Source organism: Varanus komodoensis, unplaced genomic scaffold (assembly GCF_004798865.1).
Source record: "Varanus komodoensis strain SLA01 unplaced genomic scaffold, ASM479886v1 scaffold9, whole genome shotgun sequence".
NCBI classification, from domain to species: Eukaryota; Metazoa; Chordata; class Lepidosauria; order Squamata; family Varanidae; genus Varanus; species Varanus komodoensis.
Window position 1 is genome coordinate 19,022,839 of NW_025336598.1, and position 26,721 is coordinate 19,049,559.

At 39.3% G+C, this 26,721-nt stretch overlaps 1 protein-coding gene across 6 annotated transcripts in view; it reads left to right on the forward strand.

Moving 5' to 3' along the window:
• TBC1D1 (TBC1 domain family member 1) overlaps positions 1 to 26,721 on the forward strand; it is a 114,777-nt gene that overhangs the window by 20,432 nt on the left and 67,624 nt on the right. The window contains exon 1 of one of the 6 annotated variants that reach the window (XM_044417735.1): positions 19,706 to 20,069. The exons of the other annotated variants lie outside the window; for them this stretch is intronic. Coding sequence (XP_044273670.1) covers positions 20,040 to 20,069 — 30 coding nt within the window. The 5' untranslated portion in view covers positions 19,706 to 20,039. Of the gene's footprint in view, positions 1 to 19,705; positions 20,070 to 26,721 lie in introns of those variants that run through there. 6 annotated transcript variants of the gene reach the window in all.

Below are 26,721 nucleotides of genomic sequence, written 5' to 3' on the forward strand. Positions count from 1 at the left end.
TGAAGCCTAGGAATCAAATTCACATTATATCATGTAGCCTTGTTTGTTTATTTAAAGCTTTTATATCCCAACTACTAGTGTCTCAGGATGCTTTTACAATAGAAGCAACTTAAAATAAAGTGGAGCACAGCATCCACTAATTCCAGTGTAATAAAATCCACATTAAAACCTATTAAACATTAAAATAATGGGAAAATAAAAATGGGATTGCCTGGCACCGAAAGGAAAAAAAAACCATTGGCACCAGGCAAACCTCTCTAGAAAGCACATTCCAAAATTGCGGTGCCACCATGGAGAAGGCCCTTCTCTGGGTAACCACCCTCCCAATCTCCTTCAAGGAGGGCTCCTGTAGAAGGACCTCCACCTCAGATCTTAAGGGGCAGGAAGGCACATAGGGAAGGAGGTACTCCTTCAGGTATCCAGGACCTAAGCTGTTTAGGGCTTTATAGGTCATCACCAGCACCTTAAATTGGGCCCAAACTTCAATTGGCAGCTAATGTAGATGGTAGAGGACCAGCATTGTAAGTGAATACCTGCCAGTTCTCGTTAACATCATGGCAGCTATATTCTGAGCCAACTGAAGTATTGGACTGTCTGCAAGGACAGCCCCACATTAAAGTGCATTACAATAATTTAATCCGGAAGTTACCAGAGCATGGGTGACTGTTGCTAGGCACTGCTCATCCAGGTAAGGTCACACTTGGTAGATCAGCCAAAGCTAAAGTAAAGCCCATGGGACTCCAATGACAGCTCTGGGTCGAGGAGCACTCCCAAACTGTGCACCCTGTCCTTTAGATGGAGTGCAACCTTTCCAGAACAGAGCTAAAATCACTTACTCATAAGGTTGAATCGCCCATCAACAGGACCTCTGCCTTGTCCGGATCAAGTCTTCAAGTTTAAAAATGTTTCCCAACTGCTCTTCTCCAGGGAATCTTGTCTTCTCTTACTGTGTAATTTTATTGGAAAGGAAGTCCTAGAAATAAATAACACTGTGCTTCTAATTCCACATTAACTCCAATACATTCATGCTTTGTCATGTAATCATATTCACCCTGCATGGATCCATGTTCCCATTCATTACTCACATGTTTCTAAAAGGCTGTTAAAAGTTTCATGCATTTTCATCAGCACCACAGTAGGCTCAGCTACCAACAGCCAAACTATTCAGTCCATCGGGGGCTGACAAGTAGTGAGGCTTGCATAATTCAGCTATAAAAGGCATAGTAAAGACTGAATGAACTCCAAAGTATTTGACGCTAGGTTTAGCTTTATGACAGGTGATTATTATGTAATTTATTTTTGATATTTGACACCAAGACTAAAACTTTGTGTAAGTCTCTCTCTCTAAAAATGACATAGCCAAGACATTTAGTTGCATGGTTAAACTAACTATAATTTATAACATTTGTACGTGTTAATAGAAATGGCAAAATTGGGAGTTATACCTAGAGAAAAGTAGTCTTCTGCAATCAGTGCATATTTATATAACTATTACTGCCTGCCAGGATTGCCTGTTGTTTCTTTCATCATATGCAGCAGTCACAATTTCTTTTCAGTATAAGGTTGTTTATAACTTAAAAGATGTAGCTGATTTTCATTTTGAAGAAGCAAAGCTAAATAAAATGAATGTACAGATAGATTCCATGAATGAAATTGACCTGTCAAAAAAGAAAGTTTTGTCAGAATTTCCTGTATTTTACAAAATGTTTTACCCAATATATCTCCATTTCACTTTTGTTTCTATTGGCTATTCTAGTAGAATGGAATGGTTTTTTAAAAAGTTATGTTTAAAGTTTTTCATTGCCTATTTCTGTCAAGCTGAATAGTGCCAATTTGAATATTGTAATCACTTGATGGGATTCATTATCTACCCTAATCGAAACCTAGCTGTCTTGCTCTTAGAGAACCCTCTACCCTGTTTAGGAGTCCTGTTAGTATTTCTAGTGGATGCAAGTGCCAAACTTGCATTTTTACCTACTAATTTCCCTTGCATTTAGTAGGTAGCACTTGCAGAAGAGAACCAGCAGGCAGCATGCGTATGCTCACTCTTTCTCCTTAATGCCGGGTTTTCCTTTACCAATACCTTCCAGCATGTAAGAAAATTCCTTAGCTGGGCCCAGAGTCAAAGTGAGCTTGGTGAAGGAATAATAGCCTTAGGGAGAGAAATCACATAGAAGAATTGGTGAAAGCCTAAGGGAGCAATCAGCCTTCTTATCCATTCAGTGATTCTCCTAAGCCAATGCTTTCTCCTTCTCGGGAACATTCACTGCACCCTTCATTTGTGTTTGTTCTTGTTATCTTGCTGTTTCTTCTAAAGGCCACATTGTGGAGCTGTGGCATATGCAGGAATTCAACAGTCTGACTTGCTTGATATGTAGGATACAGAGCTTATTTTCTTAATGTCAAAAATAGCTGTTCTAAGGAATTAAAGTTTAGGATTCCGTGGTGGTAACTATAGATTTGCACAAGTACCTTAGCAAATACTCTGCCCCAGCTGTTGCCTCTTTCCAGTAAAACTGGATACACTGTATACTAATTTTTGAAAGTGCAGCTTTTTGCCAAATAATTGATCGTACTGTCTTGTGCAGGACATGAAAGGTGTTTTCTCCCAGGATCTGCCTTCTCTTCAACAAATGGGGCTTACGATAATATAAAGATCTCCAGATGCATCAAAAATGCTAATATTAATAGGTGCAAAAAGTAATTTGAAGGGTAATTGAAATCACATCCATCTCAAAATCTGGAATTTGGCTAATAAATATCTGTATTCTCTTGATAATGGAAAAACTGTATTAGACATTACAACAGGTCAGGGAAGTCAGAAGAAATCATCTGACTTCATGAACTTGTTCCCTTTTATCTTGTCTGTTGTGGTCAGCAACCATGAAAACAAAACCAGGGCAAAACCAGTTTATACATAGACAAAGAAAAAGCTCTAGAAAATCCATCAGTATAATAAAAGTTTGATACCTTTATTTTTTTTCTTTATTAATGCACCAAAACCACACTTGCTCATTACAATGCAATACTAAGCAAATGAATCTGTGCTATATTGGATTCCTATGATAGAATGGTCATCTCTGCAAACATGTAAACAATAAAGCCATTAAAACTTAAGTTGCAAAAGTGCCATTGCAGAGAGTGCCTTTTTTAAAAAAGGGACTATACAAAAATGAGTATTTGTCCTTATGCCCATTTTCCTTGATAAATAGATACTTTTGTAAGCAGTTTAGTCTAATATATACAATTTTTTCAAGCTGTTTTCCTCTTCCTATTATTTATTAAATTTCTATTCCACCCCATAGCCCATGCAAAATTCTAAGTAGTATGAAAATGATGGATAATCGTGTTCCAATTCACATATTTATTGCATTCTTACCATGTGACAACCCACTCTGCAATAAGTTAGGCTATGTGGGTTGTTCCTGAAACAACCCACAGTGCATCTGACTGATGATTGGGCTCACCATGGGTTGTTCCTATTCCTTAGTCCTTGATCCTCCTGCAACTGTTTCAGGATCCTCCTACAGTTGTTCACAATAGTACCCAACTTGTTTCTTCCCATTTCTTTAATCATAATCTGTCCTTTTTTGGCTGCTGTGGGGTATTTTTTGGAGATTTTTTAAAATGAATTCTATGCTGAGAGGTAGTCATTGTCTCTCCAAAGTGTCCAAGTAGGATGTTGGAGCATCTGTCAGCCATTCACCTTTTTTTTTTTAAACATTGCAGTTCAAAACAACTGCCCCCCCCCCCGAAAAAAAGAACTAACAAAAACATTTGCATTCATTTTTAGATTTAAAAAGTTCCAGACACAATTCTTTCCCATCACTGTAAATGTCCTTCCAAGGATCCACGACTACAATATGTATGTTTATTATATACAATCTGATGATTTTGTATCTCAGTAAGATTCTCAAATAAAATCACAAGTTTAACCTTTTTAAAAATTAGAGATAGCTATCTCGCAGTTAGATTTGAACAACCATTAGAACCTTTTCAAAAATTCCTTAAGAATACAGAACTTTTGCATCTGGCCAGAACTAAAAATATACAGTACTTTCCTGCAGCTCTTTCTCATCTAGAATGTAAATAGATTTAAAACATTTGAAGGCTTTAAAAGTAGTAAATTAGCATTAACTTGCATTTGTAAACTCAAAAACTAGGTCTGTAGACTTGTATGTCCAACTTACATTAAATTTCAACTTAGATTTTCCCAGGAATGGAATTCGTTTGTAACCGGGAGACTGCCTGGAGACTACATTCCTAAGATGCTCTTTAGTGCATGGAGAAAAATGCACAAAAACAAGCACAAAATGCAGAAACACTTCAAATCATCAGTTTTCATCCAAATGTATGATGATGGATTCACAACTTGTAGAGCTAATTACAATTTCTAACAGTGAAATATTGCCTGCTACTCCTGAGGATTCTGCTGCTAAACATATTTTCTGAGCAATCTCACTAGGAATGTCAAAGGAAGTGGTTTGTTTCTAAGGGTGTAGGATTTCAGCCTAATAGATGCTTTAGACATTATAGTTTTCTATACAGAAACAAGCAGTGTGGAAATATGTGTTGTTTTCATGCAACACATCACACCTTACAATGAACATATATTTTAATGTGTGATGACCCTTAGTTCTTCGGTCATGTTAGTCCACAGAAGGACTGTTGTGCCCACAGAGAGAGCTGTTTATGTGAACTGCTGCTAATAATATATATTTAACTTATAGGATACAAAAGCTTGTTTTGATACTGTATCATATGCCTGAGAGTTGTATCTAATTTATATAGATTTAAAATGTTGCAATTAACGTGATTAGCATATCTTTATCATTCTTGTGGTTGTTTTACTATGGTTTTTGAACATATTACAGAATTTCTCTAGCATTCTTATTTCAATTTCTCTGATGTAAAAGATTAGGACTGATAGATATGAGAAGCAGTGAAGCTAAGCTTCTAATACAGGAGTGGGATTTGTAGTCAGATGTTTGTGGCACCAAAGAATTCCTTGTCAGCTTTGGTTTGGTTACAACATTACTTTTTAGCCTTATATCAGAATCCTGAGCGTGCCTACTCAGATGTAAGAACCACAGAGTTCAATGCGACTTATTCCTACTAAAGTGTACAGAATTACCAGATGCAATACAGATTATGTTATGTTATTTGTGAAGTCATGCCTGACCCATCACGCCCCTATGGACAACATTTTTCAGGCTCTCCTGTCCTCCACCAACTGCTGAAGTCCACCTAAGCCCACACCAACTGTTTCAGTGATTCCATCTAGCCACCTCAACCTCTGCCGCCCCTTCTTCTTTTGCCATCAATTGTTCCCAGCATTAGGCTCTTCTCCAGGGAGTCTTCCTTCTCATTAGGTGGGCAAAGTATTTGAGTTTCATCTTCAGTATCTGGCCTTCTAAAGAGCAGTCTGGGTTGAACTTCTCTAGGACTGACTGGTTTGATCATCTTGCAGTCCAAGGGACTCGCAGGAGTCTTCTCCAGCACCACAATTCAAAGACCTCAGTTCTTCGGCGCTCAGCCTTCCTTATGGTTCAGCTTTCACAGCCATACATTGCAACTGGGAAAACCATAGCCTTGACTATATGCACTTTTGTCGGCAGGGTGATGCCTCTGCTTTTTAGTATGCTGTCTAGATTTGCCATAGCTTTCCTCCCAGGAGCAAGCATCTTTTAATTTCTTGGCTGTAGTCCCCATCTACAGTGATCTTAGAGCCCAGGAAAATAAAATCTGTCACCACCTCCATTTCTTCCCCATCTATTTGCCTTGGACCAGATGCCATGATCTTAGTTTTCTTGATGTTGAGTTTCAAGCCAACTTTCGTGCTCTCCTCTTTCACCCTCATCAAGAGGCTCTTTAGTTCCTCTTCACTTTCTGCCATTAGAGTGGTATCATCTGCAAATCTGAGGTTGTTGATATTTCTCCTGGCAATCTTAATTCCACCTTGTGATTCATGTAGCCTGGTCTTTCTCATGATGTGCTCTACGTATAAGTTAAAAAGGTGGGGCAACAGTATACAGCATGGGATGTCGAACTACGGCCTGTGGGCCGGATGCGGCCTACCGTGCTCCTTTATCCAGCCCGCCTCAGAGCTTTTGGACTCACTTGGAGAAAACGATGTCCAAGCGAGTCCAAAAGCTCCGAGCCAAAGCAGGAGTACTCAGTGGGGAGATGGCCGCGATCGTGGGTGTGCTCATGCAGGGAAGATGGGTGCGATTGCGGTCATGCTGGCGAGGGGGATATGGCCACAATTGTGCCCGCCTTCCCTGCATGAGCGTGCCTGTGATCACATCCACCTTCCCTGCACGATTGTGCTGGGGTGGGGATGGCCATGATCACGGTCACAGTCGTGCAGGGAAGATGGGCAGAATTGTGATCATGCTGGGGGGGGATGGCCACGATTGCGCCCGCCTTCCCTGCATGAGCGTGCTCACAATATCACCCATCTTCCCTGCATGATCGTGCTTGGGGGGGTGGCTGCAATCACGGTCATGCTCATGCAGGGAAGACAGGCACGACCGCAGTCGTGCTGTGGGGGTGGGGGAGAGATGGCTGCGACTGCGCCCACCTTCCCTGCACGATCGTGGGGGGGGGGGGTGATGTCAATGATTGCAGTCACGCTCATGCAGGGAAGACTGGCAGAATTGCAATTGTGCTGTGGGGAGGAGATGGCTGCAATCGCGCCCTCCTTCCCTGCATGAGCATAATCGCACCTGTCTTCCCCTCCCACCTCAAGCACGATTGTGGACATTGTAGCTATGTCCCTTGACTATGAACATGCTCTTCCCCACTTCATCTTCGGCTTCTGCTGTAGCCCAAGTGAGTAGAGCAAACTTTTTTATTTTTTAAATTATTTTTACATTTTAATTAATTCTAATTTTAATTACTTTTATTTTTAATTAATTTTTAATGTGCAATGTACATAGGAATTTGTTCATATTTTTTTCAAAGTATAGTACGGCTGCCCAACTGTTTGAGGGACGGTGAACTGGCCCCCTGTTTAAAAAGTTTGAGGACCCCTGGTATATAGCCTTGCTGAACTCCTTTCTCAATTTTACTGTGTCATAAGATTTTTATGTGTGGGGAGGCAAAGGTTGTCATTCTATTTCCTAAACAGCCATAACGATTGGAAAAGTCAGGAATATGCTTGCCACCTTCAGCCTAAACCCCCTTATTTAATTTAGTGGGAGTTACTGTTGCCTATTAGGTATGCTTTGGATTTCAGACCATCATCTTTCTAGCAACTGCCCACTCCTCTTCTGGAAAATTTCACTTATATTCTAAGCATTAGATTATGTACTAAAAAAATGAAGATGGTAATTTATTAGTCAAATTTCAGATTGAAAATCTATACTTCCAATTATACAGAAGATTGCTTCTTATTCAGTGACTGGGGTGACTGCAAACCCCCTGTCATGCAAACACAGAGTATGGGTTACACCTTGCTTAACCCTAAAACAGACCTTGTGCTTAGCGGTAAAACAGACCCTCATATAACCTGTCCTCATCAGATTCACATGTGCCATATATTGGGGCGGGGGGGGGGGGGAGACAACCACAAGGACTGCCACCTTGCCATGGGGTAAATGACCCACCATTGCCTATTAGGCTTGGCTTGTATTTCAGGCTGGCCCCCACAAGAGGTTGCCCACTCCTTTAAATAACACGGGTTATTATACTGTGCAAACAGCCTCAGTATCTTATTCATTTGAATCAGTAAATGTCACATTTTAAATGAATTAAAATGTTAGCATGGGATCATTTTGACCAAATTACATTATTATTATATCTATAGAGATTAACCTTCCTCTTGGGTGCTTTCAGTCTACAGTTTTCTTGGTTTCCAGTTTTAAATTAATTGGCTAAAATGTAGTTTTAGTGTAACTGTAGTAAAGAAAACATACAACTTTAATGGTAAAATGTAAAATGAAATGGAAAGTTTTAAGACACCTAGGCTTCCAGCCTCAGGCTTATTTTTTAATTAAAAAATGAAAATATGGGTATAACATAGTTGTTCAGGCTGTGCAATCCAGAATCTAAAGAGCTGAGTTCCATTCATCATTTTTATTTCTGTGCTGATTGCTAAGAATTGCTTTAGCATGTCTCTGCCAGTACAAACACTGTTGGTGTCTGCATGGGTCTCCAGTTACTGTCCAAGTCTGAGACATTTCTGAAAGTCATGTCAGGAAATCAGAACCTCTTAAGTTTGCCTTCACAAAAATAGCTTCAAGCTGTGGGGCACTTTAGCTGCTGTATATAATTCAAAATTGTTGGCAACTTTAAAGTTGAAACACTTTACTATTACAGAAGTTTTTAATTGAGGAGAGAGTGCTTCTTCTCATAGCTTGATGAATTTCTCTTAATATTTCCCCAAAATATATTTTATACATATCAACCGTTAATTTCTGTAAAAGTTTATTGTAAAAATACCCAGTGGATATCATTTTTGTAATTTTGCACTAGCATTTTTCAGCTTGACATGAGTAAATGTTAAAGTATCACTTGGTGGTCATTCAGGAGAAATGCAAAAGCCAAAATGCAAATATAACTGGAATAAATCCCTTGTTAGGAAATGACATGCTCGGCATAACTACATAACTACTGAAGTTTAATTAAGCTGGTTACTGTTCAGAAGCTCTCCCTTGTTATGACTGTAGTGGGAGGAAGCAATGAAGCTCTATTACAGAATTCTCCAGCACTTCACCAAATACATTTCCTAGGAGTCATTGTGAGGAAGCCATGATAGTTGAAACTATTATAAAGCTTAGATACAAGTGTAGTATCGATAGGCCCTAAGCAAGGTTGGGGAACCTTCAGGCCACATACCCGATAAGGCAGACATGCTTTCTTTATAAGCTTGTAAAAGTAGAATTTGTGGAGCAGAGGGACTGGCATGTTTTAGCCCCATCTACTTTTGTGTTGGACCCCACCCAGCACTGGCAATCCCATGAAGCAATGTTTAACTGGTAAGGTCAGCAGCAGAGAAATCATGGCTGCTATTTTTTAAGCATCTTAAACTGTCATGCCAGAAAATGTACCACCTACCAAGCATATGGGTTACCTGGGAGCACAGTAACATCTAAAATAAGGCTGCTGCAATCTTTAAGGCTGAGATCAGGAAGCTTTGATGGCCAGAGGCTGCATTGCGAGATGTTCTTGTGGCCCCCTTGCCAGTGATTGACCATGTTTTTCCTCACTTTCAGCCTGAAATGTATTCAATCCAGCTATGGCACTTTCCAAAAATATTTTGGTTAGGAAGAAAATGAGGCCATTAAATTAGACAATCTATCAGAATCTATCATGATTCTGTCCCATAGCCTAGAAATTCAAATGCGTAATTTTGTTTCATTTATTAATTCAACAGATGCCATTCTCCAGTCACTATTCTTATATCTCAGAGAAAAGCCACACCAGGTGAATTTTTGGCCATCATTAAACTGTTGCAGGAACAAAGCCTCTTATAGTAGCCAGTCCTACATTTCTATCTCCTTTGATATCTAGAAAGTTTAAATGCTAATACTAAATTCTAATGTGCTTATCTAAACAAAGGGTAATCTTCAGTCACTTCTTGTAAAACCCTCACTGTTATATTTAGCTAAAATGAAGCTTCTTCTTGCAAAACATTAGGCAGCAGTACTGATAAGATAAAAATTGTACAGTTACAGACTAGTTGCACAACTAAAATCATGCTAGTGACCTGCTGGGCCTTAATCAGCTTGTTTATGCTGGCCAAGAATTATCAAATATCTTCCACAAGATATGGCTGACAGGATATATGTACATATTACAAGCTGTGTGGGCCTGTGTAACTAGGAAGGGTACTCTGATTCTTGTCTTACTGCTTCTGATGTATTATGCTTTAATGCATCTTTAGCATATAGATATAAAAAAGATAACAATTGTTCACATTTAACTCATGATCAGCTGAGCAGAACTGTTTTGCAGTAAAGCTGTTTAGGCTTTTTTTGATTTGGTTTGTTGTAGGATATGGGAAATTAGTGATTTAAATCTGGTGTCACACCCACTTTGTTGTTGTTGTTGTTGCAGTTAGATCTTGCTTTTTCCTATTGTGTGGAACCAGAGTGGGTATATAGCCCTTCTTTATCCTCACAACAAGGAACCTGCGTGGTGTTTTAGGCTGAGAGTAGGTAACTTGCCCAAAGTCACCTACTGAACTTCAAGGTCAAGCAGGGACTAGAACCTGGAAAATAGGATCTAGTGCTTTCCCTGTTTCCTCCAGGTTTCAAAGACTCAAGATGGTATTTTGACATGCAGTTCTTTTGTTATAACTCTACAGTTGACAGAATAGTTTTAACCCTAAATAGCCTTTTTACCAGTCCAGAGGGAGAAACCTCTGCTCATGTAAAAAGCTGAATCTAAACTGGAAGTTTCCATGTTGTCCCTCTCTTTCAGAAAGGCTGTTGGCTCCACCCTCAGGGGAGCTCTTGCCATAGAAAATCTAGATGGTAAGAGCAACTGAGCCCTTCCAGTTGAGCAACTCATCTCTCCCAACACCTCCTTACTGGGTTAAGAACTATGTCCTGCAAGTGCTCCTCCTCTCCTTAAAAACCTTCTCTTTCTTCCAAACCAGCGACTCTGAAGGACCTTTAAGGGGTTCAGTCTCTATTTGCTGCTGTCCCCTTTCCTTTAGAATCTGACAATGACGATTCCCACCACACATTCTGCAGTGAGCGAGAGATTGGCACACTCTGCGTACTGCATCTTCCAGGTCTCCAGTTCAAGATTTTAGCCATCACACTACACTGGCTCTCATAAATTTATAGGGTTCTTTGCATCATGCTTTTATTAACACTTTGTGTGATTTTAAAAATGCATAAGGAGGAAAAATGTTTATTTCTTAAAATTATAAATAAATTTTATAAATTTTATAACTCTTATAAACATTTCAAAATAAGCTTTAAGAAAGTAATATAACAGAAGAAGCAAAATACAGGGAGATACACAGTGAACATTAAGGGGAAGTTCTGGATTAACTTTCCATTAAGATAAGGAGTTCAGATTTAAATCATGGTTGTGTTATCCTGAATCTTTACACAGGCTTCTGTGTATGGTAGACTATCCTTTCAAATTCCAGACTGCTAATGTAGTAATAAAAGAGATGCAAATAGCCAAAGTTATCAGCTTCCAAGTACAGTTGCTGTGCCTTTATACCAGCACTAAGTTTTGCTAGCTAATAAAATGTCCCATAGGTAGTTGGACTGCATCTCTAAGTTCCAATTACTGTTCAATTTCCAGTATCAGATGATGACTTAACATGCAGCTACTAACATATAGATTAAAACCTCATTATATTGCTTAAAACCTCTTTACATTTATTTGGACTCAGAATCAGTGAATGTAGAACTAGTTTCAGCTCTGAGGCAAAGTGTTTTCTAAAGTAGAATAAGCAACATAAATTCACTAAGATAGGATAACCAACACAAAGCTTTGCCTCTACCCCCACTTCCCCCCACTTCCCCTGCCCTGCGGCAAGCATGCAAAACAACCAACAAAAGAGAGACCACATTCTCTCCACACTGTGAATTATTCATCAAGAACCCATTGAGTTTAAGCCAAAAAGACTTTGTTCAGAGAGTACTTATTAAAGCAACACCAACACATTTTATAATATTTGTATAAAGAGTATTAATCATCAACTAACACATTTAAAAAATGAAGCAAAATAACCAATTTAAACATAAAATACCTTAAATATAGCTGTATTTATCAAATATTATTATTCAAGAATACTTGCAGAGAACTCAGTGAGACGTGTTTCAGTTATTTAAATATAGCCAAAGTGAAAAATCTAGACAGCATACTAAAAAGCAGAGACATCACCCTGCTGACAAAAGTGCGTATAAGTCAAGGCTGTGGTTTTCCCAGTTGCAATGTATGGCTGTGAAAGTTGGACCATAAGGAAGGCTGAGCACTGAAGAACTGAGGCCTTTGAATTGTGGTGCTGGAGAAGACTCCTGCGAGTCCCTTGGACTACAAGGAGATCAAACCAGTCTGTCTTAGAGGGGATTAACATTGACTGCTCTTTAGAAGGCCAGATACTGAAGATGAAACTCAAATACTTTGCCCACCTGATGAGAAGGAAGGACTCCCTGGAGAAGAGCCTAATGCTGGGAACAACTGATGGCAAAAGAGGAAGGGGATGGCAGAGGATGAGGTGGCTAGATGGAGTCACTGAAGCAGTTGGTGTGAACTTAAGTGGACTCCGGGCGATGGTGGAGGACAGGAAGGCCTGGAAGAATGTTGTCCATGGGGTTGCGATGGGTCAGATACAACTTCGCAACTAGCAACAACAAGGAGAAAGCCTTGGAATGAAAGTAGATAAATTTTACCAGAATTGGGTCACTAATAAAGGAAAATTAAGTCCTTAGTATTAATTGGCTCCAGTTTCCAAAAAATTGCATCAAAATTGGTCAAAAATGCATCAAAATAATTCAAAATTACGAGGGAGATGTGTAATTATGCTCCATAACTTTTCTGCAAAACGTGACATAGCAATGAGAATGGTGCCACACCAATAATTATAATTTATCTTTTTATTACCAGTAATATAACTTTCCATTCATTTATTTTTTTCATGTAACATTTTCATGCTTTTTGCATAAAAACTGACAGCTCTAACATCAGATTAAACAACAAGGTTCCATTTTTATTTGGTATCTAAACTGTACTTTTTGGCTTTTCTCTTGTGAACTGCAGTAGGATCATCCCTGGAGAGATTGCAGCAGTAATCAGCAAGCATGGATGGACTCCATTTTCCTTGGTATCTTTTCTCCATGCCTGGCATATCCTGGTGGAATCTCTCCCCATGCTCATCACTCACTGCCCCACAGGGAAATAGTCTAAATGTTAGTGTAAGAAGTGAATTTTCAGTGGCATGTTTGCACCAGGTGGTTTGTAGGACCCAAGCAAATTTTCCATGTGTTTTTCATAGTCATCTGCTTTGCTGTTCCTGAGAAACTCCATTGCCACGGACTTGGTGGGTTCCCTCCACACCACTGGAACTGTGAAAAGCAAGGACTTTTTCTTCTTGTTTAGCCAATGATGCAGATAAGTTGCACATGTAATGCAACTATAATGAGGGGGCGAACTCTTGTCCTGTTCTCCTATTTTGCATCTCAAATATAGGTGGTATGCGTTTTTTAACCACTGCCATATACTACAGTTTTGAGATGCAAATATAACCTGACCACAAATGTAGCAGAAGTTATCTGCGTTGTTTACACAGTTTTGAGGCACCTTGGCTTCTGAGGAAAAATATCACACAACTGTTCCTTGGAAATGTTAGACAATGACACTTTCACAAGCCACCAGATGTAACTGTATGATGCATAGATCTGACCAAGACAAATGCACCTTGCAATTAAAAAACAATAAATTACAGTTAGGTAATAATCTTTAGTCTCAAAGTGAAGATTTATACACTTCCTTGTACCATTTTCATTGTTCTACTGTACTTTGTCGAGAAGTTATGAGGCATCGTGATCATCAGACACCTGCCTCCCTTGTAAGCAAATATACTCACCTGTGTATAAATCTTCATTGTGAAATATCTTGAAAACTTTAGCCAACCAGCACCTTTATCACCTGTTTTCTAGTTCATCTAATTAAAATATGTAAGAATTAGCACATTTATCTTGGGGGTCAATAATTTCTCAAAATTTGTAGACCTCCGTTAGTGCAGTATACAAGTGATGCCGCAAATGAGTGTTAAATGAGTTTGGACATACGAAGAGATACCTCTTCTCATGGATTGGGGTGAACAGAGCCTAGAACTAGGTGGCTTCCAGATCAGCATTTATTGTGGAATTGCCCTGGAATGTAATGGCAGAGGGAGCTCAACACAACATTGTCATCCATTTGAAAATTTCCCATGTTCTTCCCATGCTGCTTTCTTTCTCCAGAAAGTCCAACTCTGAAAAGGTAACATCTCCAAGATGAACCTAGAACTGGTAACAGGTTGAGTCTTGCAGACATACCTTTGCAGAGATCAGCACAGGCAATTTTAAAAAATCTTAACTTCCACAAAGACCCAAAATATATGGTATGGGGCCAAAGTACATGGGGTACTCTGAGAAATAAAACTTATTTTCAACATCCTGATACATTGTTTCTTTTTTGCTACTGAATTATTTTGAAGGTTCTCTTGTTATGTTTGACCACACCTGTTAACTGTCTTGCTAAAACTGCAATAGCTATCTTATATACAATATATAATTAAAGGATATGGTTCTACTCCTTCACTGTACATTCACTGATACCAAAGTGATATTTCACTGTTACCATAAAAGTGTTTTAGACTTACTGAAAATATTTATTTTTTTTAAAACGGGGAACTTTTGGCACTGAATTGTGTCCTGAATTGTGATAGTCATTTGCCTCATTAGTCACTACCCATGTCAGCACCCAAGGCCTTTAAAAAAGGAAGAATAGAGCTAAGGGCACTACTAAAGGTTAAGTGTGTGGATGTAATGTAGTGGAATGTACACACAGTATTTCACAATATTATTTTTTCCTGGTAGGTTGAAAACCCTATATTAGGTCAGAAGTGACCACTTCTCTCCCAAGGAATTGTCTCCATTGCAGTTGCCCTCATAGGGTTTGTATTTTATGCACAGAGGCCAGAGTTTCTATCTCATGAAAGGAAAGGATATCTACTCTGCTCTGTCATCCCCCACAAAAGATTACTGAAGCTTTCCACTTATACAATGCAGTTTTAAAAACTTTTAAAAACACTGTATAATAGTGCATTTTATAGTTTTAGATGGTATATTCTGGAGTCTTCTATTTGTTCAAAATGTATATATCGTAATTTGGGAAACAGTTCCTTAATCTATTCATAGGATATAATAAACATTAAAATATAGGGCTCTATTTTTAGTATATTGCTAAACTTTTAGAGGAGTATGGGGAATAGCTGGTTAATCATGAAGAGACAATAAAAAATAAATTATTTAATATCTGAACAGCTTCCTGCTGTCACAGCATAGTAATCTGACTGCACTTTTACTATGCAACTGGGAGAAGAAATAAGTGCATCTAAGAACAATTTATAACTATTGCATGAGTCCTCAGTCCTGTGATCACAAAACCAGCCTTCACTGCTAGTTGCCCATTGCTGCTTTATATAATAATATCATCGAAAGGACTGTGTAAATATTATTTAGCATATATAAAGCACTTGAAATTGACTTGGAATGGTCCTCATCCACAGGTTTATAATTTAAAAGATGCTGTGGTGACCTTGTGCCCATGTTTTCCCAGCTATGGGTGCAAGGCCTAGTGCTGCAGAGCCAACTGATAGCCGTCACCACCGAGAGTAAGAAAAACCCAGTCTCTCCACTCTGCAAGCGCTTTCAATATTTTGGGTGCGACTGGCCGTAGGGTATTTTGCCTTGGGCTTATTTGTAACCTTCTTGTGTCTGAACACAATGAGGTTGCAGGTTTTATTTTGGACATTACATGCAACCTGGTGGTTAACCAGTGTTAGGGTTATTTATTCTGTGTTTTGGTAAAAACAGAGTACAAGTCATAGTCAGGGTCTAAGCAAGAAGTACAGAATGGAAGAAAGGATGAACAGTTTCAGGGCACCAAGTGCTAAATAGTGTAAGTGGCAGGGCAGTGGCAAATGGCATATTAGACTGCAAAACACCATCTAATTATTCACAGTCCTGTATTAAGCTGCCTACCTGCTTTTTTGGAAGCCTGTGGGCTCGCTGGGACAATTCCTCTGGCAGGCACTCCCTCTCCTGGGAGATCAGCATTCTGGTGCTTGTACTGAAGACCCCAAACTTCTTTTCCAGTGAAGTATATCTGCATACTTGCCTAGGTGGAGGTTCCCCAAAATAATCATATGTTTTAGCCTAGCTGATAGTGCACACAATGTTCATCTTCAGCCCAAAGATGGGTTCTTGAAGATTTCTCATAAATTGACCGTTGGGCAATTTACCACTCAAGGAGCTTGCTAAGTGAAGGCATTTAGCCTTGAGATGATCTCAGCCAGGCTGGCCATCACAATCTCAGCATCTATCCCATGACAAATAGCATTTCTCCTGTTTTTAGTTGAGAGTTGCAAGTGATTGTAAAATGGAGGTTTCCTCCTCTTAGTAGTAAGATGGCATTAGAATGGTGTTGCTGTGTAGACCACTCTATGCTACTTTGGGCCTTCATTAACAGACAAATCAAAAAGAAAAAGGGATGGAAACTTGGCAGAGTTGTGGGAAAGAAACAATCCTAGTTGCATGGTTCTAACAATAGTTGCATCGTAGTTCTAATAATAAGCATTCTGAATGGGTAATAGTTCAGGAAGGGGGAGGGCCAAATGGCAGCTGATCTTTTAATCAAAGCTGATGGAGTGGGCCCTGTTCTCATCTCTTCCTCTAGCCAGGTAGAATGCCTGTTGAGAGTTGTCAAACAGAAGTCAAATGGCAGCTAATTTCTTAAATGCTGCTGTTAAATGTGCATGATCAAGTCAAAAAAAGGCAGGCGGCCTTCTTAGCCTTGCCCAGTTTAGTTTGTGCTACACTTGTGGCAGGTAGAATTATCCCATTGTTTACCCAGATTATTTTTAACCTACTGCCTACTCTCCCTCTTCCTTTAGACACTCCCCCTCCCCTTTTTTTGTCTCCATACCAGCTCTTCATGCCTTTGGGCCCTGTGTGAGAGCTGTCTACAGACTTCACCCTTTTCTGTGACTTCCACAAAGTGCCTTCTAGTCCACAAAAGCTTATTCCATCATACATTTGGTTATCTATTATTTGCTATTAGGATCTTTACTGCTTGCAATCAGTTGCACCTACTATACTATAATCTTCCTCCAGTCATTTTACTAATACTCTCCCTGTTCCACCAGCTTCACTACTTTCTGAAACCTATTCCTCCATCTCTTTCTAATTCTTAGCTACTCCACACAGTTCCTCCTATCAGTGAAGACTGCCTATCAGTGAAATAACAACTTTCTCATCCCTTGTAGAACTAAACCGTATTCTGTAGCTGAACACTTTATTCCACAAATTGATCCAATACATCATAACACCTAATCCAATCTGTGTTAGGCATTCCATTGACAAAAGTCCAGTACAATACTGTTCCATTTCTCAAGGCCTGTGAAAAGGTAGTTAACTTGTTTTACCTGCCCTGAAGCATGTGGGATTGGGCTGATGCTTGAACAAGAATTCCCACACTTGTAAGGTCTTCACCATTGACTTTGAACAGCTTTGCAAATCAGTATTGTTGCTTCTCAGCACTGAAGATAATAGGGAAGCTCAATTGTGTAGCCAATCCACATGTACCTCTGATGAATGCACACCAAGCTTTGGACCAAAGAGAGAGTTACCATGAATTATGGGAAACAGTGACAATGATTTATATAATCCAAAGGTGCTTCCAGCACTAAATATGTATTCAATGTGTCTTCTTGTGAAGACACATTTATTTTATAGCGAGACACAACATCCCCAGTTCTCCGTGAAAGAGCAGCAATAATGTTTACCTGTCAAAGAGACCTGGAAGTGTTTGAGTTGTTAAGTTTGTAAACTACTATACCACAAGAGCTGAAAGCTAGCAGAGTATCTGACCTGTGACCCAAACATCCTTTGCTCAAGTCTTACATCTGATATGGTAGTGGTTAAGAGCATGGGACTGGGACTCAGACAATCTGGGTTCTAGTCCCCACTCGACCATGGAGCCAACTGGATGACTTTGGGCCAGTCATAGACTCTCAGCCCAACCTACCTCACAGGGTTGTTGTGGGGATAAAATGGAGGAGGAGAATGATGTAAGCTGCCTTGAGCTCTTTGTAGGAAAAGGCAGGATATAAATAAATAAATAAATAAATAAATAAATAAGGTAGTTCTTTGTTTCTCAGCTTCAGCCTCCATCTTTAATATGAGAATGCTAATGCTGACCTTGCCTATTTGTTGATTATAAATATATTTGAAATACTTTCCAAAATTGCTGTCCTGCTATGGCTTATCGTGTCATCCAGACCTGGGTAGGATGGATTGTTTGACAGTTCACCAACCCAAGAGAAATATATAACATCCCATGGGTTATATGAGCATTATTGAACTCTCTAAAAAGCCACAGTGCCCAGGTTTGGATAACACAAGCTGTAGCCAGGTGGTGAATATGCAAATTGCACCCAGCTCACAATAAGCCATGGCAAAATTATATCGGTTGTATAAATTGGATCAGAAGAGAAGTTGGTTATCTCATTGAGAGAATAATGTTAATTAACTATCAAAAGAAGTAGCCATTATTCAAGTTTGTGAGTTTAGACTGACACACACACATGCACCCCATTAATGTACCAGTACACCTAGAGGAGTGTTGATTTCTGTGTTCTGTGTAGAACTTTCAGGAAAATAAATGTTCCTAATGTATAGCGGTTTTAGATGTTTTGTCCCAGTGCAGCAGTTTCTGCCATCTGACAATATGCATCTTGTGGAAGATTAAGAGGTGGCAGCCCCTGTGTTTTGTTTGTGTGACAGGTGTGTGAGCGACTGCTTCTGTTCCCATGTAGTCCACATTATACTAGCTTTTACTAATGCTAGAAAATAACATTAGTGGCTTCTATGCTCATCACTTTCATGCCCATGCAGTAAAAAAAAAGAGAGTTGCATACATTACTTTGCGATTTCTCAGCGTACTGTTGTTTTTCCCTGCCACCCTCCTGATAAAAATGGTCATGTAGCAAAAGAGGGCCTAAAACCTATTTGAAAAACGGTTACTGTTGTGCTGCCTCTTCACCCTGTTGCTGATCATTTTCATTCTGATGATGAAAATCTGGCCGTTCATAGTGAAGTGATGAGATTTGCATATGTGTGCATAGGGTATACTTTGTTATAAAAACACTTTTTGGATACAGCTCTGATGCAACTTTAACACAATGACATTCGCCAGTTACCACATTGTATTCTAGTTGATTTGTGAGGAGAATATCCTGTTTGATGTGGGGTTGTGTGAGGAGTGCTTACAAATACCAGCATTTCACACAGATCTAGTAATGGAACCACGGCTGCACTATTTGTATTGCTGATCACAGATAGCATATTCTGACCTCTCTCTCTCCCCCCTTCTCTCATTTCCCCCAACGGTTACATATGTTTCAGAAGGGGAGACATTCTGGCAGTTTAACAAGGAAGTATTCATGTCTGCTTTTTCCAGAAGGAAAAAAAAAAGAATCTATATCTGGCAGTATTTAACTTTAAACCACTAACGTTAATTACAGATATTTTTCAACTTGTTTAAAAATAAACCTTAAGGAATTACAAATGCTCACTTTGTGTTTTATGTTTATATTACAAAATGCACTATTCCACTATTGCACTACTGTTATACAGTTAAACAGATAGATAAAGCTGGTTTTACTGAATGCTGGGCTTTGTTTTTATTTTCAATTAGCAGTGACATTATTTATTTGAATATTGAAATGCTTCTAGAAAGCCCTATTAACAGCTAGGTTTTTTAAAGTGGTAGTTATGAATACAGCCTTTTATTCAGAGCTCCGTAAAATTTGCCAGTCTATGTTCATAATTTTTTTCCCCTTTTGGCATGTTATTTCAGTGCTCTTAAACACAAGCTGCTGCATTTCACAACTTCCTGACTGATCTACAGAGCAGCACTTTGTTAGTACTTTATTCTCCCCCTCTTCCCTGGTAGTAGGTGGAGTCTTCTTTTGAAACCAGCCTATAGAGGACTTGCTTCTGTTCATAACGTAGCCAGCCTTTTCCTTTCTTGCACTGGATGTCTGTGATAGACGGTAGAATTATGTGAGAGACTAGTGACCTCATAGTAGCTTAGAGACCTAGAAGCAAGCATGTTTCTTTCAGCATGGAGCAAATGCTCTGAAAGAAGCGCTTTCATGCTTCCCAGTAAATGAACTTACTGCTTGAGGCAGATGTGTGAGAGAGAGGTTTTATGAAAGAGTACATACCAAAAACAGAAGAGGAGAAAGTGGGTAGAATTACAACTTGCAACACGCTGCTGTATCTGCGCCTGTTAGGATGTCACCATTGTTTAACTGGGTGGCAAAGGTAGGAGGAGTTTTAATTAATTTATCTTCTTATCTGTCTAACAGATGCACTGAGCTATGTTTTGGTTTCTGCAGAAGAAAATGTACATCAAAAGCAAGCTTTAGTTGGAGAAAAATACGTCTATAACTGGTTTTTCTTTAGAATATGTAAACAGAGTGAATCTCTAACAGCGCATCATTGCTTCCCAGCTGATTTGTGGGAGTGGGAAAATTTAATTTTAAACATGGCATTGTCTTAAGAAGTGAAATTTCACCATTAACCCATTTTAGCTTTTTTTGTTTGGTCTGCATTTTTCTTCACCTTCATTGTTTCAGTAATGTAGAAACCTTTGTGGGGGTCTTAGAAGTATGAAAAAGTGGCAGGGGTTCTGTCTATTTTAGCTGTCTGCCCATGAGACTTGATAGCAACTTTGTTTTTTCCAAGCATAGGCACTTTCTAGTACACTGTGTAGTACAGCATATCTTTCTTTTTGTGTGTGCCCATGAGGGATTAATAAACTGGACTCTATTTCCAGTGTGTGATTCACAATGAGTGAACTTGAATTTCAATGAGAAAATGCAAAATTGCTTCTCCTTGCCTCTCAGAGTATATCCTTGAATATAATTGAAAAACTGGAACAAAAATCTCAAGTATAAGCTATTTGAAACTTGTTTCATTTGTCTCCTAGTACATACACGTTTTATCAAAGACTGTAATACTTTATTTTTTCCTACAAGAGAAAATGGTAGTGGCTAAACCATTATTACCCAGTTCTTCACCCCAGTAGTAGATCTGATTTAAGGAGTGTGTTCTTTATCTGAAGTAAGCTGTAGTTTTTTCCTGGTCTTCTTCCTGGTTTTTATTCTCAGCTCATATTTCCTGTCTTGGGTGAACTGAAAGCTTTGTGCCTTACTACTTCTCACAGACCTTTCCTTGTTTCAAACCATGTAGATCTACCCACTTGCATCCTTTCTGTCTGTCACATGGACTTAACTTAGTTAGGTACGGTTGTCCTGAAGAGACAGGCCACTTTCTAAGCATAATGTTAGGATTGTTCCTCTTCCTTGATATGTATAATACAGTTTTTATAACTGCTTGAAATAGCAAAGTAGGCTTAGTGTTTTTTTCATGGTCACAAATTAAGCTTCTCAGAGTCTAGATCTGGGTATGAGTAGAAATAGGCATATATGATATTTTAAATACAATACACTTTGTAGTCTTCAGTTTTCATATAAGTTTGTCATTATAATAGCTCTACCATGCATGCTCTTGTTGTTAGACAGGAGGAACTGAAACTGAGAAACAGGGATTTGGGAAGGGCCATCCATTGTGTTAATAGCTATTCTGAAGTCCAACTACCACCATTCACATCCTAACATTGAGCCAGACTGTTTAGTGCTACAGACAGAGTAACCCAATTCATTTCTTTTAAAGTAGTTCTTATAGAAAGTTAATGCTTTCATAATACATATAAACATACTTCCTGAAACCCCTTTTCTCATTTTTGTTTCAGTGATGGTTACATCTAATGTTTACTTTATTCACAAATATAGTCTGCTCTCTGGTTCACAGATACAGAATAAAAATACAACATCAAAAACAAAATAATGATTTTGTAAATGCTGCATAAACAGATGAGAATAAAATTAAAATGCAGAAGCCCAGAATATAAAATAAAACATGGCTCTTAAAGAGTCCAGTTTTTTTTCTTTTTGAATACAAATTGTTTGAAAGACTTCAAAGACGAGGCTTATGCAAAGAGGGCAGCATATAAGCTGTCTAAATAAATAAATAAATAAATCTTTACCTATCACTGAAATGCCTATAGGAAGGAACCTCTCTTAAGAAAGCTATTTCATAACTGGTGTTTCACCAGCAAAGAGGCTCCTTATAGGTAGCCAACTATGTTGCCTCAGTTGGCAGAAGCCATGGGCATCTGCTCATGGGGTCAAGGGGGCAGGTTAGCTCCCCCTCCCCCATGCCAGTTACTATGTAAGTCTGAGAGCAGAAGAGTGGCTGAAATGTTAGTCCTTACCCTATCTCTCTGTACTTCTGGTCTCCAGCCATGTACGCAAGGCTCAGGAAGCTCAGCAAATTAAGTACAGTGGAAATACTCTCAAGTTAACCTGCATTGCCAGAGTACCTCCTTGTACGACAAAGAAAAGGCTCCTCCACACTGAAGTAGCTCCATTCAAAGTGCATCAGCATTTCATGCTGCACAAGCCTTCTGCATCTTTTTCTGCCCTCCAGGTCTCCAAAACACAAAAGGACACTGCCTAGCCAGGGGTGCTGTATCAATTACACCTGGGTTTGGGATTGGAAACAGTGGTGGGGTTCCTTTCTTTCTGGCAGGACCAGCCATGCAGTGCTGTCACCTGTTAGGCCCTTGGTTTGCTAGCATGCTTCATAGTACACTATGCCTGCTTCATAAAGTAAATGGACACTAGTATGATAGGCTCCCTTGCTGGCAGTGACTGTGCACATCACTGCTTTGCAGTCATGTCCCTCATGTGTACTTACTTCCAACCCACAAGCAAAGTGAGACATGGGAGAACCCAGAAATGTACCTAGTTTTAACATGCAGAAGGGTGGCTGCTTGTAAGGACAATCCTAACTAGGCCCACAATGGAGGTTACACAAGTCTCTAGCCCTTATAAAAACCCAAGATACAAGTTGAAATGTGTAGCTTGTATTCTTTGATACCATGAGAAATTAGCCTGCTTTCAGCCTTTGGTGTTCTTAGCTAATGAATGAAATCACATCAAGGGTCAACATGCCCATTATCTGGGTGTGTTAAGCCTTCTGGATATAGTTAAACATTTGGGGATCTTCCCTGTTAGTAATTGTGACTTCATAAAAAACCCCCCACAATTTAGAAATACAGGAGTTTTCTTCAGCTGGGTTGAGGTAGTAGTGTGTCTGCCAAAAGAAAAAGTAAAAGCAACAACAGGAGTTCAGGATCTTTTAAATTCAAGTCTTGTTAATATATATTTTTGCAGAGTTAATAAACCCTAAAAGGGTACCTTGAGAGATAGTGATATGTTGGAAAGGGAGGATACTAAACTTTATCTGTGTGCAGATAAGGTTCATCATTATTGTACTCATATTGCAGGAAGCAGGACTGTGGCTGAGGAAGTGTGGGTATATGAGTCCTGCAAAACAGAGCTATTGTTCCTATTTTGCAAAAGGGTGTGTGTGTATATTAGTGTATGACAACAGTGCAGCATAATCTAGTGTTGCTGGTGTTTTAAGAAAATGCAGATGCTTCCATTAAACTGAAAGGAAGAGTGTATTAAGGGCTAGAACTATTTGTTATTAGCTCTTGCAGAAGGTCCCAGTGGAAGTCCTCCCTATTTTTCTTTGTTTTGTCCCTGGAGCTGAGGTAGTATGCTCTGCAGCTCCACAGAAGTTAATGTTTTCTTCTGTGATGCAGAAAAAAACAACTTGTAAATGTACCTGAATCTGTTATGCGCTGCCTATATTACAGTGGACAGGAATCTGAGCAGCTCTCTCCATCAATATTAACTATGCTTTCAGCTCTGTAATGGCCTCTGTAAAGGATCATTATGGAGTACAGAGAGTCATGAAAATTTCAGCTGTGGGTAGAAAGCCCTTGAGTGGACAGCAGGTCCACCTGTTTAAAAAATCAGAGGGGTAGACCTGAGATACAAATTTCTCAGGCTAGATCTGCCTTTGCTGATAAGCCTGGTATTAAGGCTTTATTGATTCTCAGCCCCCAGCTCTACCAGAAATCTGTTCTCTGATGCTATCAGAACTTTTTTTAAAACAAGCAACCATAAATAAAATGGAGCAGTTCAAAGAAAAATTCCTAAAAAAAACATTGCTATAGTTCAAAATCAAAACCATATTGATTTTGTACCATACATCAAAACGGATGTAAAAATGGCTGATAAGAAGTCCTGGCTCTTCTAGATGCATGAAATCTGATTAAGCATACTCCTTTTTCCCTCCGTGGCTAAAGACACTCCTCACAGACTGTACTGGAACTCTGCAGAGCTCCTGTCCCCAACTTGGTGCTGTTCAGATGCTTTGGATGTCAACTCCACTTAGCACTAGGCAACATGGCCAGTGGTGTGAAACGAATGACTGCCTGGCGACAGTGACACACGTGCTGGTAACTTCCCGATTAGATTTCTGTAACGCGCTCTATGTGGGGTTACCCTTGAAAACGGTCCGGATACTTCAGTTGGTGCAGAATAGAGCTGCCAGGTTGCTGACGGGGACTGGGCATTGTTCTCATATAACCGCAGTTCTCTGTCAGCTCCACTGGCTCCCGACTGAAGTCCGGGCCCAATTCAAGGTGTTGGTTATGACCTATAAAGCCCTAAATGGCTTGGGACCTGGATATCTAAAGGAACGCTTCCGCCCATATATGCCCTCCCGACCCTTGAGATCAGCAACGGATGCCCTTCTCCGGGAATCCTCTGTGAATGATATTAGGAGGGTGAGGAGGAGGGCTTTCTCTGTGGTGGCGCCCCATCTATGGAATGCGCTCCCCAGAGAGGTCCGCCTGGCACCGTCGTTATTTGTTTTTTGGCACCAGGCTAAGACCTTTTTATTTAAAACTTATTTTAATTGCTAAATCATTGAAATAATTAGGATTTTAAAATTAGCCGAGAATGCACCAGGGGTTTTTAAATGTTTTTTTCTTTTAAATTATTATATTATTATTATTTATGTATGTTTTTATGTATTTTTTGTGAGCCGCCCCGAGGCTTTGTTGCGATGGGGGCGGCATAGAAATGCTTTAAATAAATAAATAAATAAATAAATAAATAAATAAATGTGGGAGTTGCAGCCCAAAACATCTGGAAGGCAAGAGGTTGAAAAGATTGTTCTAGAGAATATTCCCCAGCATTTGCAAGGTGAAGGAAATCATTCTAGGACGAGTCATATGGAGTTGTTGATGTTACGATAAGGACAGTGATGGCGTAAGATGCATGACTCAAACAGCTGTATTCTGTTCATACATTTGAAAGGTTGAGAGTACCCTAGTTCCTATGTGTAATTTATCTCTCATTCCTAATAAAATTTGGTTGGTGTTCATGATGCTTCTTGAAAATAACATTTTTACGTTAGTGCTGTTCAATTCCCAGGATCTTCTGCTCTTCTATACAGTTTTTTAAATGTCATGGAATGTGATACTAAGCCAGAAAAAGCACACACAAGGAAAGTATGGAGAGAGGTTGCACAATTAAAAGCACAAACTGCTGTCTATCATTCCCGCTCTTGCAGACATCCATGGCAGGAGCACATGAAAGAATTTTAATGAATTTAGTTACTTCTTATTGATAAATTTGAAGAATTGCACCATTTATGTAGCAATTATAGTTGTCTTGTATATGCTGGTTTTACGGCAGTCTTGTCTGCAGCAAACACAAAAATGTGTACATCTTTGCCTTCACAAAACCCTTTCATCACTCTGTCTCCAAGATTCCTCTCAGCTTATACTTTATTTTCCCAACAGTAGGGCTTTTCCTCTTTGAGAAATTTCTTTGCCTTTGTTATTCTTCCAGACCATCATTATCAGCTGCTGCTGTCAGTCACCTGCTGGCCAACAATAGCCCCAAGCAGATAGTCATAAGACTTTTTTGAGTTTTGAGTTTTTTGAGTTTGAAAACAAGTTTAGTTACAGAAAACAAGCAATGGCATTTTTAAAAAATACTCATTTGCAGAAGCATCTTACAAAAGATCTATGTAGCAGTCCTTTTAGTAGTTCAAACTGCAGGGGAAAAAAGAACACAAATTTATTTCTGTTTCTCCTGTGTCCTCCTGACCATCCTTACTCTTAACTGAAATGCTCGCTTTACACACATTATCTTCATCTCTTTACTAAAGAGTATCTCCACTGCTCTTAATAATGTGCAGTCACCCCCCCCTCCCCCCCCCCCCGCCAAAGAGGCAAGATTTTGCCTATGGATAGCAAATAATCAATTATCCCTTTTATGTTTCTGTTGTTTTTGTATCACCCTAGTACTGCTAGTACTGTGTTAATTCCCATAGTAATTGCTGAAGAGTCTAATTAACAAAGCAAAAGGATTGTAATCTAAACAACATCCTGTACAATATTGCAAGCCCTTAACTGAGTATTCTGGTAGATCAAAGATACCTCTGAATTTTATGCTTTATGGAGGTGAACTCACATTTAAATGACACTAAGTGATCATGCTTCAAAATGGTCATTTAGCCACACTAATGTAAGAGTTACTGTTATTGAATGCGTTGCTGCTCTGATGTGCCCTGTATATGACCCAGTGAGAAAAAGAAGGGAATGCATCATCTAGTTCTCTTAGAGCTAATATCCACAGCCTGTAGGAAAGGCCATTTTAGTTAAAGTTTAGTTAACCTTCCTTTTGCCAACTCTTCAGATACATTTAGTGTCTGCTGAATATTGAATCTTCAGTGGGTTGCAGGGCTGGTGCTACATCCTGAAAAGATGCAGGACTCAGAGGTTCAGACATACAGGAAAACAAAAATTCCATTTGCTAATTTATATATGCTGTAAAGTCTGTCCCTGTGTCTAAAGTACCCTGTCTCCTAAGAATACTCCTTTTTCCGAAAAGGGATATATAGACAGAGGATACATGGACAGAAAATCCTCAGGTGGCAAGAGGTGATCCAAAGCCACATATAGGTAAATGAACAGCTAATC